The sequence below is a fragment of the Artemia franciscana genome, chromosome 11 (assembly GCF_032884065.1).
Source record: "Artemia franciscana chromosome 11, ASM3288406v1, whole genome shotgun sequence".
NCBI lineage: Eukaryota > Metazoa > Arthropoda > Branchiopoda > Anostraca > Artemiidae > Artemia > Artemia franciscana.
In genome coordinates, this window is record NC_088873.1 from 8,163,494 (window position 1) to 8,180,032 (window position 16,539).

The following is a 16,539-nucleotide window of genomic DNA, read 5'->3' on the forward strand; positions in this document are numbered from 1 at the left end:
GTGTGTAAATAATAGGACGTTTACAAGACAAGACAGGATCTTTTATTGACCAAATTACATAATAAACAATTTTCTAAACTAGACGACGGGGTGCAGACAGAGGTAAGAAAATGTCGAAATAGCAAAAAAAAGAAAAGAAAAAAAAACATACAAGATAGGAGATAACAGAGGAGGCCACCCCAGCACGAGAAAAAAACAACAAAATTCGTGCCAAAATATATTATTCATCAATCCCAACATCCAGACAAAGAACTATTTTTGAAATATGTTTTTTCAAAGAAAATTGGTTCCTGAAACTTAGGGACATTTCTATTACATTAAGTTTTTGCAACATGATGAATATGGTATCTGATTGAGAATCTAGCTCTTTCTGATTTGATTGGGGGAAAGCGATACTTCTTGGAGAGAACGCGGTGGGCAGGAGAAATTAATTAGGGAGTCTTAATTATACCCAAATCAGGGCAATAATTTGTTGAGAATCGGATATCATAATACCACATTGCTGTACGCACGTCCTTCAGTTGTTTGAGATTAAGTATATTGAGAAAAATATATAAAGCTTGGGTTTCTGACAGATTTTTAAGCCTCATAGGGCGATGAACAAAAGTACTCAGAATTCTAATTGCCCTATTTTGAGTTATCTGAAGAGGTTGCAGGCGGACCATAAACGTATTGAGATAAATTACAGGGCAATAATTAAGATATGATTCAATTCGATAATGGTATAAAATTTTAAGGAAAGAAAAAATAAGCACATGTTTTCTATGAAGACAACCTAAGATATGGGCAAGTTTCAATCTCAAATAATCAGAACGCTTACGGATAGATAAAAGCTCATCGAGAATAATCGCAAGGTAACGAAAAGAAATAACTCTTTTTATCCTACTTTGAATAACAATTAACTCATCTATAGTAATTTTATTTACCGCCCGCTGTGACCACCCGAAAATCATGGATTGAGTTTTAGAAAAGTTCGGAGCTAGGTAGTTACATACAAACCATTTATTCAAAGATTTCATTGCTGTTACCATTTTCTCAACCAACAAAGATGGGATTTTACCTTTTACTGTCACCGCTGTATCATCTGCAAAAATTACTGCTAAGCTATTATCTTGGGGTAAACACCTCCGAAGGTCATTTATATAATTCAAAAATAGTAATAGCCCCAATACTGATCCCTGGGGGACTCCAATATCGTCAATAACAATATGCCTTGACAGATGCCCATTTATTTCTACCTGAATTTTTCAACCGTGCAGGTAAGATTTTATTACATCAAGGCCTTCACCTCTAATACCTGTGTTATTAATTTTCTCCGTCAAAATTTCATGGTTTAGCGTATCAAATACCTTTTTTTTATATCATAGAAAAGAGCAGACACATGATTGTCATCGTTTAGTGAATCATTAATCTCTAAAATTGGAGCAGCAATAGCTTGCTCAGTGGAATGACCCGACCTGAATCCAAACTGATTTTTAGTAAATAAATTCCTTTTACCAAAATACGAAACAATCCTTTTTCGAATGATTTTTTCTAGAACCTTAGATATTGGGAAAAGAATAGCTATTGGCGATAGTTGCCTATACCTCTTATCATCTTTCTTATGAATTAAAATAACTCGTGCAGATTTCCATGCTTCTGGAAAGATCCCTGATGATATAGATACGTTTAAAATATGAAGCAACGGGGCATGGACTACACAAGCAAGTTCTTTCAGAATATTTGTGGAGAGCCCATCTAGACCTAGGGAATTACCACTCTTTGGATTCGTAATTACTTTCTGGAATTCACCGAAAGTAACAGGAGCCAGGAACATACTGGAATTTTCGGATGGCGGGAGATAATCTTTATATGAACAAAATAGAGATTCAGGGGATTCCAGCTCAACAGTAGTACTGTTGAACTGAGAACGAGAAAAATAATTGCAAAAATAATCTGGAACAACATCCCCCCTTCAATTCAACACCATTTTCGTTTATGATCACTTCAGGGTATGGTGTCTTAGCATTGTGTCCAATTTTTTCCTTGATTAATTTCCATGTAGTCCGAGGTGAATCATATTTTTTAAATGAATTTTCATAATAAATTTGTTCACATGTTCTAAGAATTTTAGCCAGCAAATTTTTATAATTTATAATTGTACATTCTAAATTATAATTGTACATTCTGAGCTGAGGGGTATTTCATTTTTATCTTATACAGTCGATTTTTTTCCTTGGTGGATTTTAAAAGTGATAAACTTTTCAAGGTTGTTTGGGTGTGGCTCTTTTATGGTATGTAGTTTTACATGGGCAATGAAGGTCCAGTTTTTCATTCAGAATTCGGTAAAGTACATCTAAGCATGAATTTGGATCATTCTCATTAATAACTTCAATCCAATCTACATCACTAAGATTAGATTTCAGTTCATTCATATTTACTTGTGAGAAATTTCTCCTCTTCATAGGAAATTCTTTGTTGATTATCTTTTGTGCTTTGAAATCAGACATTAAAATACAATGATCTGACGTATCTTCCATAACCATGAATGTAGCCTCACGGGGATAAGGCGCAAAAGTGTTATCAAACAGAGAAAAAGAAGTATTTGTTATTCGTGTCGGAATAAAACATACTGGGTTCATACCATGCGAATGGTTACATTCTAAAAACTGAAGGAAATGTCGGTCAATTCCTTGTTGGCTTGATGGGGGGCATCTCATTAAATCAATATTGAGGCCCCAAGGATAAAAATGGAATTCAAAGATTGATATCATACTTAACATATTTTCAAATTTGTCAATAAAGTTTACCATACTAGATGAGGGAGGATAATAAATTATAGCAATTAAAAATTTATCATTATTTTGAAAAAAAACAACAATACAGCTTTAAAAAATCATCTCGGTATTCAGATATGGAAATTATTCTTTCATCCGAGCCGGGATATAATTTTTAACTAGAATTTCTAAACCACCTTATTTTTTTTCGAGTTCCACTTACATGAAATTGGAAATCACTAATAATAATTTTATTTGCCAAATTTTCATCTAAAATGTGATGACCAATGATCAACTAACATACACTGCCATGAGTATGTGTGCTATAAATTGTTTTACTGTAGTTTATCCAGATTCTACTTAGGTTACCATTTTTAAGAACAGGAAGAAGACCTGAGAAACCACATGATTGAAGAGTGTAAAATTTAAGTGCACTCAAGAAGTTGTTGATGAGCACACCTAAGTAGAGCACTATAAAGCAACGGAAATAGCCAACTAATTTGGCAAAGAAGGGTGATTTGACTAAGGTAATTTGGTAATTTGGTGATTTGACTAAGGTAATTTGACTAAGGGTGGCAAAGAAGATTGGGCATCATGACAGCATTCACGATTGATCCATAGCACATTGCTTTGAGGTTACGCATAGTTTACATTTAAGACTACGTATCGTCAGTCGGGATCAAAATAACGTATCTCCATAACTAGACGATTGCCTTGGCAATTGGCAATCGTCTTTGGCATTATTGTTCGTACAGTTTATGCAGAGTTTGTATGATTCACAGCTATGTAGTTATGTAGCTGTGTAGAAACACTGGTGAATATTTGATTCCATTGTTTTATTATCCTGTATTTTCAATTCGTAGTCCAAACAACAGGTTGCATCTTAAAGATGTCACAACAGGTTGCAACAGAAACAACAGGTTGCACCAAACAACAATCAATTCAAACAACAAGTTGCACCTCAAAGATTGCACAACAGGTTGCAGCAGAAACAACAGGTGGCACCAAACAACAATCAATCCAAACAACAGGTTGCACTCTAAAGATTGCATAACAGATTGCACGAGAAACAACAGGCTGCACCAAACAACAATCAATCCCAACAACAGCTTGTACCTTAAAGATTGCACAACAGGTTGCACCAGAAACAACAGGTTGGACCAAACAACAATCAATCCAAACAACAGGTTGCACCTTTAAGATTGCACAACAGGTTCCACCAGAAACAACAGGTTGCATCAAACAATAATCAATCCAAACAACAGGTTGTACCTTAAAGATTGCACAACAGGCTGCACCAGAAACAACAGGTTGCACCAAACAACAATCAATCCAAACAACAGGTTGCACCTTAAAAATAATGCAACATGACTCTTGTTTTCAGGACTTCAACACGACGCTCATTTTAACACAGCTGACATACATGACACTTGTTTTCAGGGGAGAGATATTTGAGGACAGTCAAAATTTGATAAAAGGCAAAACATAGCAAATTGTACAGGAAAGCCCCCTAACCCTCCCCTTTCCCATGTATGACCCCAAATGCAAGTTAACAAATGTGTCGTCTAAGGGGCTGGGACCCGCATTATTCCTGTCTTCGATAGGACAGCCTTTATGACAAAGGAAGTCACGTGGTTTCAAAGACTTTGAGCAAGATAAAGTTAATCCAAAATCACAACTTGGTTTTCATCACTTCGTAATGCTCAACTATCAGATAAACTTGGTCCTACTCCATTTTCTCTTCGCTATATATCTAACTGTCTTCCGACCGTCACTGTCTCCTGAAAAGTCCCTATTTGTGGAATCTATTTGATACGGCATATCCTCTCTTTTAAAACATGGATTAAAATATATAAAGGAAATATTTTTATGGCGTGATACTTTCCTTATTTCCTTGCTTGAATGTTATTTTCAAGCTTGCTTTATTATCAGATCAATGTCCTCTCAAATTAACGATCTAAACAGTGAATTCATTCCCATTATATATACTTTTGGTTCAATATTTTTAACTAAACTCGTCTTAGCCAGAAAAATCTACACGATATTTGAACTACTAGCCAAGGCCAAATACACTTTCTAAGCCTGGCTTTCGTTCCTGCAACAGGCCTGAAGAAGGTGACACAGCACTGTCTCTTCAGCCTATGTTCGTCGACGCGTGAATTAAACACGTATTAATTCTAATGTTTTTGGTTAGCCAAGCGTACCTGCTCATAGGTAGGCTATGAAGTACAGCTTCATTCACTTCTCCTCCATCCCAATCTATTCAAAGCCTCCCTCTTTACAGCCTCCCAGGAAGTTCCCATTTCCCTACATTCTTTCTTTATGACATCCTCCCACCCCAACCGCGGATGACTTGCTTTCCGTTTAGCCCCAAACGGTTGACTGAAAAGGATAATCTTCGGCAATCTGTGATCCTTCATCCGCAGAACGTGTCCTAGACGCTTCACACGCTTCTCCTCCATCCAAATCTATTCAAAGCCTCCCTCTTTACGGCCTCCAAAGGAAGTTTCCATTTCCCCAAAATCTTTCTTTATGACATCCTCCCACCCCAACCGCAGACGACCTGCTTTCCGTTTAGCCCTAGAAGGTTAACCAAAAAGAATAATTTTCGGCAATCTGTCATCCATTATCCACAGAACGTGCCCTAGTGATCTCAACCTTCCTCTCATTATAGCCCTAGAAAGCAGAATTGAACCACATTTTTCGTGTAGCCTACTCTTTAAAATACGGTCAGTCAGCCGGGTGCCCAGAGCAATCCATGAGAAATTTCTTTATAAACATCTAGCAAATCTTCATCCACTTTTCCGAGTGCCCATACCTCAGAGCCATATTTGACCACTGTCATCACTGTAGCTTCTAATATTCAAGTCTTGGTTTGCTTGGCTTGGTGAAAAAACACTCTGGACCTTGGCTATCCTACTTTTAACATATTCACTGCTCCCACCGCCTTTACTAATAATAGTAGCTAGGTAAGTGAGCCTCCAAACCTTTTAAAATAAAATTGCCTATTCCCACTGCATGTCTAGGAGACTATGAGATTTAAAGATCCCAAGCAGCAGCTCATCTTTTCCACCATTAAAAAAATGGATATAAGTGACTCTTTTTTAAAGCTCCATGAATTATTCAAAACGATATACATGTGAATACCACGATGAGAGAAGATCAGCCTCATAAAAACATATGAAGCAAAGAAAGAAAAAAATTAAATCAAATAGGCGAACAGGAAGCAACCCTTTTCACATACGAAGTAATTTCTGTTCGTTTTAAGTTTTAATGTCGCTCCTTACTTTCCGTTAAAAAAAAACTTGTTTTTTTATATTTAATCTCTGATAAGTGCGATGGTACTCTTACTAATTGGTTAAGTAATAGTGAATCGTAACTTGTAAGTAAATAACCTTAAACTAACCTCCACTCTCACTATTATTTTCTTTGGTAAACTATACCATTTTTTGGGTAAAACACACTATTTTTTGGTAAAAGCCTCTTAAAAAAATAGGCGAGAAAAACGAGGGTAGTGCCAGCAAGCGGAAAAATCGTTTTCTCACCTATTTTATTTTATTTTTCTTTTATTATTTTTATCGTCTTTGCTTCTTATGTCATGTATATCCAGTGTGGTCTTATAATGTATTTACTCCCAAAAAGTGTTCCTTGCAATTTCTTATCAGCCTGAAAAACTAAGAAGAAGAAAATCTTGTGAAACATCCCATGGACTCAGTACAAATAAAATCTACAACTGCTAATGACAGTATAGCATTGTCGTTTAGATCACAGTAGAGACATTCAAATGAAGAAACCGTCAATTAGTTTTTAATATTTCATCACCTGGATTTCAATTAAGTGTTTATTCAGGTCCTGAAAGCCTGAAGACCTAATGAAAATAAGCAGGTTCTTTGGTTTTTCAAGTATTTTTTGCTGATTATAAAAGATAGGGTTAGGTTAGTATGTTGAATATAATACGAGTTAATAGCACAGACATAAAAATGTCTATTGAGCACTTTTTAACAACATTATTTCTTTATCTTTGGCAAAATTTGAATCAAGCAAAATGTGAGTAAAAAAAACACACAACTACCATCCTACTACATTTCTACAGCTTGACTTGATTTTATTAAACAAGAAAGATATACATAAATCTTATACGAGGGACACAGGGAGGCAACTCGTTTTGTCTCCTGCTGATTTTGAATTTACTGGGTAGGCCTAGATGGCGTTGGTTAATGTTTTTTTTCACACGCATTTGAATTTTCACTTGTTAGTTGCTATATGCTTTGAATAACCTTTTAAAAACATTACTTTCTTATCTTCGCCAAAATTTAAATCACACAAAGTGTTTGTAAAAAAAAAAACCAACATTCTACTACATTTCTACAGCTGACTATGAATTTACTGAACAAGTCTAGATGGCGTAGAGTGTTAACTTTTTTACACGATTTGAATTTTCTTTTATTAGTTGCCGCACGCTTTGGATTTTATGCTTAGTTTGTTAAATGAATACCCATGAATGTAAAATTTTTAGACATAGAACCTTAAATTTGAAAAACGTCACCCTTCTGTTGCGCAGCATATCGTCAGTCGGGTATCAAAAGGACGTATTTCCATAAATGTAAGTTTTCATAAAAGCAGAAAAAAAAACTAACAACTTTTTTATTTCCCCTGATAGCAGTAAAACAGAACGGATTGATATGTATTTATCTATCGATCCGTTTTTGTTTTACGGTTATCGGAGGGGAAATAAAAAAGTTGTGACGCTTTTTTTGGTTGTTCTAACAATTACAGGTACGGAGGCACATCCTTTTGATCCTGACTGATGATATGTAGTCTTTAATGTAACCTATGTGTAACCTCAAATCAATGTGCTATGGATCAATTGTGAATTAACGTCACTGTCCTGATGCCAAATCTTCTTTGCGACTCATGTCAGATTAGTGGGTAAACCTTTGGGGTAACTACCACTGCTACTACTACTAACAACTCACCGCAGCACCAAGAACCCTGACGCCAACACAGCTACGCACGCTCCTTCTCCATCCCAATCTATTCAGAGCCTCCCTCTTTACACCTTCCCAGAAGTTAATACTTCCTTTAAAACTTTCTTTATGACAACCTCCCATGCCAACCGCGGACGCCCTGCTTCCCGTTTATCACTAGACAATTGACCGAAAAGGACAATTTTCGGCAATCTGACATCCTTCATCCGATAAACGTGTACTAGCCATTTCAATCTTTCTGTCATTATGGACCTAGAAAGCGGGATTGTACCATACTTTTCGTACAGCCTACTGTTTGAAATACGGTCAGTTAACCGGGTATCCAGAACAATCCGTTGACAATTTCTCTGGAAAACATCTAGCAAATCTCCTTCTACTTTTCAGAGCACCCATGCTTCAGAGCCATATTTGACCACTGTTATCACTAGACCTTCCAATATTATAATATTGGTTCGCATATTGATCTTTCTATTCTTCCAAACTTTTTCTAACAGTGAAAAAACACCCTGAGTCTTGGCTATTCTACTTTTAACATCTTCACTGCTCCCACCCTCTTTACCTTTAATACTACAAAGGTATGTTAAGCTGTCCACCTAATCAATCTTTTCGTTACCCAACGTCACCTTTTCATCTTCACTTATTCCAAGCCTTTCTGACTTAGTCTTCTTAACATTAATTTCCAAACCTATTCTAGCACCCTGAACTAGCCAAACCTCTAAAAGTTCATTCATTTTGCTCACATTAAATCAAGAATGCTTAAATCATCAGTATAATCTAAGTCAAGAAAAGTGTTTCCTCCCAATTTAATTTCCCGGTCTCCCATTGCCTTTCATGTGCTCCTTAATACAAAGTCCATTAAAATTAGCCATATAAAGGGGGACAAAAAACAACCCTGCCTAACTCCTGATTTAATACGAAACCAGCTGCTAACCTCATTTGCTACTAGAACCACATCAATGTTTTCCGCGTACATAGCACTAATCACTTTAATCTATTTATCAGGTATACCACACAAGGATAAGAACTTCACTAACACTGGCTCATAATCACTGGCTAGTTTAGCACTGGCTCATTATCGTTGGCTAACGCTGGCTCATAATCACTGGCTAATTTAGCGCTGGCTCACAATCTACAAACCTGAGGATCAAAGATGCTTGATAACTAAGGCACTTCTCAATCATTAACCTGAGAGTTTAAATTTGGTCCCCAAATCCTCTACCTGTTTTAAAATCACACTGTTCTTCTCTTATAACTTTCTCTACAGCATCTCTCAGTCTAAAAAGTATTATATTATTAAGTAATTTGCTACCTACAGAGACCAGACCAATGCCTCGATAATTACCACACTCACTCTCATCACCTTTCTTATACAGCGGTTTAATTAAAGTTTCCCTAAAATGGCTAGGTACTTCCCCCTTTTCAAAGATCATGTTCATAATCTTCAGTAACTTATTTTCAACCCAAGAGCAACCATATTCAAGAAACTCTCATACCACACCATCAGCATCTGGAGCGTTATTATTTTTTTATCTTTTTAGTACTGTCGCTAATTATTCCTCAGAAAGCAAATTTTCCTTTATATCCAAGGTGTCAAAAACTTGTTCATTTTCCTCTGTATCTTTTCCTGCAACTCTATCTCGGTTTAGCACAGTCTCAAATCGTTCTGCACGTCACCCTTTAACTCTTCCCTCATCAGAAATTGTGACCAGTACAATATTTTACTATTATGCCGTCTAGCTTCATCTTCCAGACTCTCGGCAATTTTATCCATGGCCTCCACTTAGCGCCTCCTTAGTTCACATTTTAATACTTTTTCCACTTCCTTTACATTCCTTTTGTTTTCGTATGATCAACAACTCACTCAGATAATTCTTTTACAAGTCTCTTCTCCTGTCTATTAAACCTAAAGCTTTTTCACTAATATTCCTAACTGCGCTCCTAACTTTCTTCTCAAACATACCATCAACAACTTCTAAAAAAAAAAAAATCCGAAAATTATTCCATGCATCTTCCACATTTTCAAATTTTAAACTCTCTAGTTTAGTATTCAACTGTTCCGGAAAATTTTATCTCAAATTCTCATCCTGGATTCTGTCAACATCACAACTTCCCGGAAAGTAGTTACCCTTCCGAAATTTCAGCTTTAAATTAACCATAGACACTACGAGATGGCGATCTTTACTCTCAACATCAATAACATCACTCCTATGTACCCTAGTATCTTGCAATTCTACTTTGAAGCAAAATCTGCACATTTTACCTTTAAGGGAAGTGATTTTGATAGAATTTAAATGGATGGATTTCAATTTAAGTAAATGCTTGTGTTTGAAATACTGGAGATTATTTGTATTATAATACTGGAGGGGGAATCTTGTGTTCATATTGATTTCAGTTTTCTTTTTTCTCTACTAAGAGAATTGTATTCCTTTTATGTTTTGTTAGGTTTTTTGCAAAATTAGTTAATAAATTATTATAAATGTAGGCTATGCCAGGCCTCTCAGTAGAGGCTCTACTTTGAGGATCTTGAGAAAAAAACATATATACCTTACGTTACAAAACAACCCTCCCTTACCCAAATCTTCTTTTCCTCCCCTCCCATCTTAGCCAATTTTGCTATTCTATGCGCATATCTACATAATCTTTCATTACCCTTAATGGTCTTTTTCTTGTCTTTTACCTTAATGTTATCTATATGTTTTCTTGATTCGGCATTCGGAGTTCATGAATTAATCAAAATTCTGAATTCTGAATCAATATGCTAGAGCTCATGGCAAGGTATGACAAACACATTGGAAAATATGAGGGGAATCGTGAAAACTCAGGAATTTCAGGAGGAGGGGGTTGCAGAGTTGTCTGTTTGAATGGATTTGCAATTTTCATTAAATATTAGCTTTTTGCAATAATTTCATTTCTATTCTACTATATCTAACTTTGTAATAGAAATAATATAACCAAGTGTTCAAAAGTTCAAATTTTTATATTTAACAATCACAAATAAATAAATGAAAAAAAAAGCACTTTCGCGCTGAAGAAAAGCCTATGACGGTTTGCGCCCACATACCTCCTTACATAATAATTAGGTAAATTTAACCAAAAATAATAATAACAAACCCAGTCTCCATTAGTCATCCATACTCAACTTCTCCATCATGGCTTTACCTCCTCTGGGCACCCTTCTTCTCCTACTTCATTTTTATCTTCTACCCCCACATTTGTTGTTCATACCCAAATATAACTAAAAAAAATATTAAAAAATAGAGATGAAATAAATACCTGCAGACTCGATTTAAAAATTCTGTTGTGAAAAAATGATTGCAGATATTTCCAGCATTAAATGTTAGTCGACCATTGGGATTTCTCTTCTGAGCTGTTGTCAAAGTGATTTCTGAGTATTCTACGACTTGGAATTTGCCGTCCAATTTGCACACAACTCCAACTGCTTCCGTTGGAAAAGCCTTCTCGACAACCTGTAACCAAAGGAAGTAAGATTTTGGATCTAGATAAACATAATACCTTAGCTGGTAAAAACGTTTATTTTATACATTTCCTTTTTTTTAATCAAAATTGAGCTTATCGCACTTAAACATTTTTTTCTTATTATAGTAATTTTTATGTTAATTGGGATACTAACTGATCATAAACCAAAAAAAAAGGTTTGGACGCATGTAAAATTTTAGCTAGTAAAGAGGAATTTTTAATTAAAAAAGTTTCAGTATATCTAGTTTAAGATCATTTGTCATTCCTTTTTTTATCATTTTTCTTGTGCCCTGGCTCCATCTTAGGTGTAAGCTATTTATTTGTAATAGAATTATGAACAAAACTTTTGTTGCGCTAGCTTCACCATTGTTTCAACACTGAACCGTAAGAGAAAAATAAACAAAAACTAATTCAGTTAATTGACGACGCTTTTCGTTCGTAAAGATTCAAACATAGACAATCTGTTGATGCCCAGTTTGTGAATCATACGTTATTTAAAACAGGGTTAATACCCTCCAACTCTCCCCTCCCCCTGAGGTTTATATTTATCATTTGATAAGTGCTATTAGTTAATGGCACAAAAAAGGAATCAAGTCTGAGACATTTTCACCTTGGCGTCAAAAGATATAAAATAAATTTTACATTTTTGCTTTACATAAAAGAAATTAAGAAATTAATTAACAAAAATGATATTATCGGATCCACAAGAAAATAAGGATTTCATTGACATGCTTAAAGGAACAAATATAACAAAAAGCGTTAATCTTAAATAGTTTTAGCAATAACTATATTAATGCATATAGTTTATTTTAACTATACGCATTATAGTCAAAATGACAAAAAAAGGATTTTTTTGTCATTTAATGCCTAAAAGGAGTTACAAAATACTTTATCCGTACTTGATACTAAATGATGATGGTACGACACGGGCTTTGAGTCAATTAAATTCAAAAATGATAAGAAGATTTCCATTTCGTTTCCATACACAACAAGGCACCCTGAGTGCCCGCAATAAACAAAAAAAGTATGAGGGCTATAGGAAAAGCAGAAAGGCAATTACAAAATAAAAGGTAAAGCAAAATAAGAACAATTCAACTGAACAATTAAGTTACCAGTGTCTAATATAGGATTGTAACTAATTGTAGATTCATGTTCTGCACAATAGATTTTTACTGTCAAAAATTTACTGAGCTAACGTCCAGTTTCCAAGATGGCTCCTTTTTTCGGTGGGGGGAGGGGTCGTTATATTTACCATAGTAAAAATTCCCACTTACTTACAATGCCATCAACATCCCTTTAAATATACTAGCCTCAGAAAAAGAAAATTTAATCAGGAAAAAAGCCCTTCTCAAAGAGAAAAACATTGTCAAGGAGACTAAAGAATTACCTATTATTAGAATTATGTTGCCCTTTGACATAAGCTATTCAGCCTTTTTGGCACAGGGAGCAAGAAGAAACATATTTTAGATCTAGGTGGGGCTAAATTACAAAGGATTGAGCAAAGCAAGACAATGCCATTTGAGTTATAGCCCCATTAGATACAAATGGCAAGGAACCCAAGTTTGATGAAGCATTTAATTGCAAAAAGGGGACCTAGAATGAGATTATAAAATTGAAACTGGGATTTCGCGGAATGAACTATTTTAAATTGGCTTTAGATTATCTTTATGCTTTTACGGATATCCTAATTTGAGCCAAAATTGATATAAACTCCTCAGATGGAAGGTGGTGCATACAAATGTAAAGCACAGTATCTTTTATTGTAAAACAGAAAACAACGTTTGAGCTTTTGATATAATTAAATAAAAAAAACAAGTTTTTTAACGGAAAGTAAGGAGCGGCATTAAAACTTAAAACGAACAGAAATTACTCTTTCTCTTACTCTTAACTCTTAACTCTTCTTTTTCTTTTCTCTTTCTCAGAAATTTGACTCTTACTCTTAACTCTACTTTTTAAACCAGTAAAAAAATCTAGCGTAAAGAGGGGGCGTTGATGAGGAAGCAGCCCCTTTCATATACGAAGTAATTTCTGTTCGTTTTAAGTTTTAATTACATAAAAAAAAACTAGTTTTTTTAACTGAAAGTAAGGAGCGACATTAAAACTTAAAACGAACAGAAATTACTCCGTATATGAAATGGGTTGTACCCTCCGCAATCCTTCGCTCTTTACGCTGAAGCTTTTAATTGTTTAAAAAGCGGAATTGTGGCAAAGAGTCAAATTTTAGCGTAAAGAGCGAAGGATTGCGGAGGAGACAACGCTAAGATTCTATGACTTTTAGGGGGTGTTTCTCCCGATTTTCCAAAATAAGGCAAATTTTCTCACGCTCGTAACTTTTGATGACAAAGACTAAATTTGATGAAACTTATATATTTAAAATCAGCATGACAATCCGATTCTTTTGATGTATATTTTAGCATCAAAATTCCGTTTTTTAGAGTTTCGTTTACTATTGAGCCGGGTCGCTCCTTACTACAGTTCGTTACTACGAACTGTTTGATGCCGCTCCTTACTCTCCGTTAAAAAACTTTTTCGTTTTTTATTTAATTACTGAACGCTTTTGAATCAATGCATGTTTTGATTTTGGCTCTCCGAAGATGAATAATTAAAACGAAATTTGCATATTTATTTTTTTGGCTAAATGGCTTTCTCAGTTTTGATCGAATGATTTTAAGAAAAAAGGAGCGGGGGAGGAGCCCTAGTTTCCCTCCGATTTTGTGGTTACTTAAAAAGGCAACTAGAACTTTTAATTTTTTACGACTGTTTTTATTAGTAAAAGATATACGTAACTTACAAATTAGCTTACGTAACGAACTTCTGTATTCTCATATTTTTATTACGTATATGAAGGGGTTCACCCCCTCGTCAATACCTCGCTCTTTACGCAAAAGATTAAATTTCGTCCCAATTTCTTAAGAATGACCCCTGAATCACAAAAGCCGTAGAATAAATAGTTGAAATTACTAAAAACACTTTAGCGTAAAGAGCGGGGTATTAGGAGGAGGCGAGTCCATCATATGTATAATAATTTCTGTTCGTTTTAAGTTTTAAAGCTTCTCCATACTTTCAGTTGAAAAACTTTTTCATATCTATTTTTTCATTGTTTTTTTTTAAATAATACTAGAAAATCCTGCGCTCCCTTCATGAAAATTTTCTTCCCCCATGACAAATTCTTCCAAGGAAAGTTCCCCCAACATATCCCCCCTCTTCTCAAACTCCCAAACCTAAAATCCCCCTGAAAACGTCTGTACACTTCCAAATAACCACTACTATATGTAATCACTGGTCAAAGTTTGTAACTTGTAACCCCTCCCACGGGGACTGTAGGGGAGGAAGTCGTCCCCAAAGACATAGTCATAAGGTTTTTCGACTAGAGTGAATAAAATAGCTATCTCAGAATTTTGATCCGGTGACTTCTGGAAAATAATTGCCGCGGGAGGGGCCTAGGTGCCTTCCAATTTTTTTGGTAACTTAAAAAGGGCACTAGAACTTTTCATTTCCGTCAGAATGAGCCCTCTCGCAAGATTCTAGGACCACTGGGTCGATACGATCACCCCTGAAAAAAAAACAAAAAACAAACAAACAAATAAATAAACACGCATCCGTGATCTGGCTTCTGGCAAAAAATACAAAATTCCACATTTTTGTAGATAGGAGCTTGAAACTTCTACAATAGGGTTCTCTGATACGCTGAATCTGATGTTGCGATTTTTGTTAAGATTCTATGAAAAAGTAAACTAGTAACATATCTGCGGTCATATATCGTTCTGACATCAGGAAGCTGTAAGAAAAATCCTTGAGTTTTTTTTTCTTGGTGATTTTGAAGAAAATTTTCCACCTGAAGTTATGTACTGATGAAAGAAAAGCTATTTATTTGTTTTCTTTAGTTTATTTTCTTTCTTTCATTTACATTCTTTTCAGTTAATTTGATTGCTCGAAGCTTATGAAAATACAAAAAAGCAGGTGAGTAGAACGGTAAGTTAGACGCAACATAATTTTTTTTTTTCAAATACGGAACAAAAGTGTGTACATAAAGTATGTAAAGTATAAAGTATGACATCCAGCAAATAAATTTTTTAGGCTAATGGGTTCCGCGAGTGAATGAGATAAAACTGTCGTTACCAAACAAATACAAAAATAACACAGATTATGGCGAAACCCCAATGCAGATACTTCCATGAAAATTTAACATGTTTCAACCGTAATCGAACATAGATCTACTTAACAATATAGTACCAAGGACATTTGAAATTAAAAAATGCCCCCCTCCCTTTGATCCATCTTCGGTCCATTTATAAATGAAACCCCAATTTTGCAGGATTTTTCTTTTGAATTCTTCAAATGACGTTTTTAGGGTGATTCGACCTCCTTTTTGTCAGAAATGCCATGTTGAACCATTAAAACTAATAAGCAAAACTAGTTAGCTAAACTTGACAACGCCTTTCATCCGTAAAAATTCAAATTTCAACAGCCTGTTGATTTCCAAGGGTAATTATACCTTCAAAGAAAAGCTATACCTCCTCAAGTTGTTTGGTTTCATATGTTCTCAGCTGATTTTTGCATGATTTTTCTCTTTTCTTTTAATTTGGTGCCCGCTACTACCTAAACTGCATAACTGCATTATGGAGCTCCAATATGGAGATCATTAAAATTGAATTCCCAACTTTTCCTAATATTTTAAGATATATTTGGTAGTGCAACTGTCCAATTGTTCAAAGCAGACACTCCGATTTCTTTTTCATTATCTTTGGTGCTTTATGTAAACCAAGATCGTGGCAGAAAGTAAGCTGTTGAAACTAACAAATACCATGCTTAAAGCAGAGATTCCCATATATACTAAAGTAAACCCAAGAATATAATGTACTCTCAGTCACGAACAAATTCCAAATAAACCTAGATTGCATTTGGAAGAAAACTAGATTAAATCTGTTCTAGATAATTTCTAGAAGACCGAGCCTACCGAGCTCAACCTCGACCATGTTTGGTGTTACAAAATACCCCCTTCTTTTGACGGTTAAAGCCCCATCTGCCGAGGGTAAAAAGGGTAGCCATTCCCAGCAGCAAGAACTAATAGTGTTTCTGAATTTTTCTGACCATTTCAGGTGTTCCAAAATGTTTCATAGTTCAGAAATGACTTCAAATCGGCTTTTGTCGGCCAGTGTAACACATAAGGATGCAAATCAACGAGAATTGAATAAAACTGACGAGGTTCAACCCTCTGAAACGCGAGCTCTCCCGTCCTGAACCATGGTACTCATTTATAGCAACGTCAGTTATACTCGGTACACCTTTTTAGCTCAGATTTAGCTCCTTTTTAGCTC

General features: G+C 35.2%; 1 protein-coding gene across 1 annotated transcript in view; it reads right to left on the minus strand.

The window, feature by feature from the left end:
* The window catches only part of LOC136033340 (UDP-N-acetylhexosamine pyrophosphorylase-like), a gene marked incomplete in the record, with an annotated part of 115,582 nt that overhangs the window by 59,072 nt on the left and 39,971 nt on the right, over positions 1 to 16,539 (minus strand). The window contains 1 exon segment of the mRNA XM_065714134.1: positions 11,018 to 11,211. Within this exon segment, the coding sequence (XP_065570206.1) occupies positions 11,018 to 11,211 (194 nt within the window).